At 35.3% G+C, this 5,347-nt stretch overlaps 1 protein-coding gene across 1 annotated transcript in view; it reads left to right on the top strand.

Annotated features, from left to right (window-relative positions):
- The window catches only part of LOC110026449 (mitochondrial import inner membrane translocase subunit TIM44-2-like), a 36,203-nt gene extending 31,128 nt beyond the window's left edge, over positions 1–5,075 (top strand). The window contains exon 14 of the mRNA XM_020727386.1: positions 4,771–5,075. Coding sequence (XP_020583045.1) covers positions 4,771–4,902 — 132 coding nt within the window. The 3' untranslated portion in view covers positions 4,903–5,075. The remainder of the gene's footprint in view (positions 1–4,770) is intronic.
- The last annotated feature ends 272 nt before the right edge of the window (positions 5,076–5,347 follow it).

Genomic DNA, 5,347 nt, shown 5'->3' on the forward strand with positions numbered 1-5,347 from the left:
TTATATATTAATTATATAACTTATATTATATAAATATACAATATCTATATTAGTATATTACTACTATAGTATATTAATATATTATTATTATTATTATTTTATTATATATTATAATTTATAAAATTTAATGTTTTAAAATATAATAAATTTTTTATATATGATTATTTTATATTATTTTATATTTCAAACAATAACGATTCGAACACGAACGAACGCACCACTGTTCGTGTTTGGTTCGTTTAACTAACCGAACGAAAAAAATTTGTTCGCGTTTGTATCGTTTACTTATCGAATGAATCGAACACGAACTCATTGACGAACCGAACACGAACTGTTCGCGAACAACGAGCTTTTTTGACAGCCCTAATTATAAGTAGTTCTCTGACAGCAAATAACCAACTATGAAAGAAATAAGGAATCATAAGGAAAGAAATATGTTGAAATAGAAGGAAATCATGCTGCTATTTGACCCCCTCTATAGTCCCGTAGTCGCAGGATTGATCTGTGATCAACAAGGTTCGTGACTTTGCTAAATCCCAACTGTAGCGCCCCGGGTTTTTCAACTCGGATAGGAAGGATTTCATCTTCTTCGCTAGAAGCTTCTAGAATCGATCTATCATCCCCATAACAAAATCATTCTTTTGCTATGTCTAAGACAACCCAACTATAAATTTATGCTCACATTCGTACCCTGTAACTCCAAAACACATACGTAGTTCTAAAGACTGTCTTGATAGAATAAATTGCCATCATCTTTGGAACGATCAGAGCTGAAACTGTACTTTGACGTGTATTCTCACTAACCAAGTTCGAGCAATTAATTTTGTAACATTCTTCTCTCACTCATCGTACTCGATTTGGTGCATATGATAAACAAGTCTGCCAAGGAGAACCAACCCTGGGATGAAATATGTAGCATGTTAAACCGCTCTTAGTGGCAACCGCTCAGATTGTCAGGATATTCGAAAACTCTCTCAACAAGGACTGACCCTTTTCCGGTTTCAGCTTCGCAGACTCTCTACTTTGTAGGGCAACTAATGGTAGTCCTGTAAACGGCTCTCTCATGCGCTCATCTAGAACTATTAGCATCTCTTCCTTGTTGAATGAAAGCTGAGACTTCTCTCTTGCATCTTCTTCCTCTTCTATGTGATAGTTCATTTCTTCAACTTCTCTTTGCTTCGTGGAAGATATCATTCTTTTGTTTGAGCAATCTGATTCTTTATTACAAAAATTGTCGCACTTGAAGCACATCCTGGCTGAGACGAATCTTAGAGTGCTAATTGACTACACCTGTTCTCTACTCCGAACTAGTTTCTTCTCAGGCTATTGTTGACTTGGGTTCTTCACTTGGTGTACTCTTACTGCTTGATCCTGTAGTGTGGCAGTACCCGGTGATGTTTCTCCAATTTTGAAGTTAGCGTTTGAACATCCTATAATGTTCAATAGGGTTGTAATTGTACCATGTTTACAATGAATGGTCTCAATCTTCATAGATATCGAGCCAAAATGTTCTCTCCAGACTCCACTAGCCCATACTTGAACATAAGCTGCTCAAAATCAATGTTGTACTCGTCTACCGAGAGATATTGCAGTTGTAGGCATGAGCCTCAAGAACCTGTTATGTCTGTAATATCTTGACAGTTTTTTGCGTTGTCTCTCATTCATCTTGGACCATGTAATAATTTTACTCTTTCCTTCTCATTGTCAAAGATACTTCAGGTTCTCTCACCATAAAGAAATATTTTTCTTTAGCTTAGTAGCGTCTAGCTTGACCCTTTTGTTAGGTGAAATATCCTTTATACTCAAAAGCCCATTCCCTTGTCTGGATTCACTCAATAAACTCGTCTAGATCCATGCGACTATCAAAATTCGATAAGTCAAATTTTGCTCCAAAATTCATACTTCTTTGATATTTAATGCAAAATTTCCGAGGTATTGGTTTTTCTTCATTGGAAATTACCTAATATAAGGGTTTCATTTCATCTTCTTGATATGACGAGTCACTGTTGTGGTGATGGGTAATTTCACCGGATTGTCTCCTCCCAAAGGTTGCAAGCCTCCGTTACAGTTGGAGGATTTTCCGTTGCATATCCTCCATAATAAGCTTCTGGATATCTCTTTTCATATTTCTCCTAGACTGCATTGTGTAATTTTCTCTCGATCAAGGCTTTCTTCGGATGTCGAATTGCAAATCAAGATTGGTTGGGACTTGAGTTTTCGTAGTAGGTGTTAGGGTGAAACTTTGGTGGAGGTAAGAAAGTTTGAGTTTAAAAATTTTAGGTTCAAGGCTAGAAATCTTGGTAGGGATGGCTAGAGTATTTAGTTGGTCAATGGTTTAGGTTATGTGAAATTTTAGGTTGGTATGGGAATGGTAAATCCCTAAAGTTTTAGGGTTTTTTGGGCTTTGATACCAGATGATACCGTTCTATATCTATTAAAAGGTATTTAGAAAGGGATTTAGCGTGAAGTGGTTGTGGAATAAAGAGGGAATGAAATTGGAGAGTTTGATGACATTGGAAGGATATAGGAACGATAAATCTGCTATTGGGCAGCAGATGGGGCGAGCATGACGACTCTCCAGACTGAAAACAGTAGTTCAACAGCGAGTCGGCAAGGTTATAGGCGGCTGGACAGCAAACCAGAAGCGAGAAAATTGTGATATTTTGCTGTAACCTGCAGCTGGAAGCATGTTTGATGGTGACAGAAAACAGTGGGTAGAGCGGCAAATGGCAAGATACAGGTGTTGAGGAGGTTTCACAATTTGTTTTTGAGCAAGATACAAATAATCCACTTGCGAAATAAAGATGATACAACACTACTTAAAGTAGAATTCAGAGAGCACAATCTCTAGAAACACAAAAACAAGCCAAAAGTTAAAAAAAAAAAAGAAAATAACAATATTTAAATAATTTCCCAATAACAACTAACCTACTTAGAAAGAAATAAACAAGAAAAATTAATTGGAAAGAAATATGCTGACAGAACGAAATCAGGCGGCTCTGCTGCCCCTCTATAGTCCCTCATTCGGGGGATTGATCCATGATCAGCGGGATCCACGCTTGCAGAATCCCGGTTATAGCGTCCTGCGTCATCTCTCTATATTAATGTGACCTGCACTGGAGCTATGGTATAGCATGCCGACATGACTGCAATGTGCACTAGAGTTTAAGATATAATGTGTCCAATGTGCGGTCATGAATGAAGCTGGTGAATCTGGTCAAGTGGGCAAAGCAGCATTAGAGATGTAAATGAGCTGACTCGAGCTCGAGCCACGATGCTTGAACTTGAGCTTGACTGATCAATCGAGCTTAGAGCTCAATTCTTTGAGTTCAATCAACTCGCATGTTGAATCATTTATCATTGAAGTGATTCTAATTCAAATATTTTTTTTGTAATAAAATGATTAATATTTTGATAAATTAAGGAGAAGTAATGATGAATGTTCTACCTCAATTTGATCAATATTTATGCATGAATATTAAATAACCTTGCATGATACTATTCATCCACTTATATATCTTCATATATCATAACTATTTATTGTTTTCTTGAGTGTGATAGTGGCGACAAATTCAAGTAATTCGTTATAAACTTGAAGTCAAAATATTTAGGCTTACTTGGCATTAATTTTTGTGCTAGTTGAGTTGGCTCAAATCACAATGAATTGTGTTTGAGTTAATTGAATCATTCTAAGCCGGGTTAAAAACTTAAAACTATCAATGGCCCTATAGTACATTAATCTTTATAATTCAAATTAAGGGACTTCTGAGAATGCTTCTAAGTTTTACTTGATATTTTCATTTAAAAATGGTATTATTTCTTTGCCAATAGACATTTGAGCCTCTAATGAAGTTTATGGGATTGCTAATATGGTTGCTGGGAGTTTGACTTGCGTGTTTTCAAAGTAGGTGGAACTTGCGGGGCTTGTGGAACTTTACCATTTTAATGGAGGTTGCCAACAATTATTCATAATTTATTCAATCAAGCTATTAAGCTTATTCATCAAGGCATCAACTTTGTTGACCACTCTTTAAGATTGGTGATCATAGCTATCAGCATAAGATATGCATGAGTAGAGGATATATGATAGATATGTAGGCATGTTCACCATCTGTGTATCGGGTGTAGGTGAGTTGGTGGCGGCTCTGCGTAAGTCCCCTTTCGACTTGGGTTCGAATCCTCGACCAGACGGGATTCAAATTTGCACATGGGGATTAATTGGGGATCCACCATTCGGCCAAGCACCAGTAATATGAAAAGCTTTAATAAATTAGATTTATTAACTTGGGATTTTGGATATGAGGGGACTTGGGTGATGAGGGGTGGTTAACTATGGTTAGGAGGGAATTGGAGAGATTGGTTATGCTGTTTAGGAACTATATAAAGTAATTAGGAGGATGTAGAGAAGGAATGAATTTGGGATTAGTTTGAGGAAGAAGAGCTAGATATAGAGGTGAGAGATTAGGAGGGAAGCACTAAATTAACATTTATCCCAACAATATTCTAAGACTAGAAGAGAAAATTTTGAAGAGAAAAAAAGAATGGTTATTATTTGGAAATTTACATAAATACCACACATTTCTTAGGTGTTTATGTATCCAACAGCTAAGATGATGCCATAAACTATGCTTGGAAAGATGTATTTTATTTTCTATGTAATGTCAAAAATTTGAGTGTTATACATGTAAATACGAAAGTTTAGTTGTTAGATATGTAAATATATAAATGTAAATTGCTCTATAATTTGGTGCACTCATGGTTTTCTTGCAGGATACAATCCAAACTGTATATTATGGCTGGGCCATGCAACTGGTGGACGCAGAAGAGCTCGGAGAAGGAGGATACTATCCTGTGTGGAGGCTACGAGAAATGCAACAATTGGGCGTTCAGGCCCTCATCTAGGACTAATATCATTTAAATATTTCCCATATAGCAAGTAATTACCTTTTTTTTAATTTTTTTAATTTTTTTTTATTGTATTAGGATGATTTTGGTGCATCCCTTGAGTAAATTTGATAAGCTTTTTAGCATACCTTTTTCAATATGAATTAAGTTTCTTGTTCTTCTTCATTGAATTCTATGATTCCCCTCATTTGTTTAATGCAATAAATCTCAACTCATTCATGATCCTTTGATTAATTATGCTGTAATAATTTTGTTAATTATCGATTGATAAATGAACATAAATTTAAAATGATTGGTATTCAGTTCATTTGATCCTAAGATTGAAATATGGTTTTTATATAAATGTCTTTTCTGTTTTTTTATTTTTGAAAAAAAAAACTAAAAATTAGTAGTTATTTATTTATTTATTATTATTTATTATTTATTTTTAGAACACATGAGG

Source organism: Phalaenopsis equestris, unplaced genomic scaffold (assembly GCF_001263595.1).
Source record: "Phalaenopsis equestris unplaced genomic scaffold, ASM126359v1 Scaffold000372, whole genome shotgun sequence".
In the NCBI taxonomy this organism is placed as follows: Eukaryota; Viridiplantae; Streptophyta; class Magnoliopsida; order Asparagales; family Orchidaceae; genus Phalaenopsis; species Phalaenopsis equestris.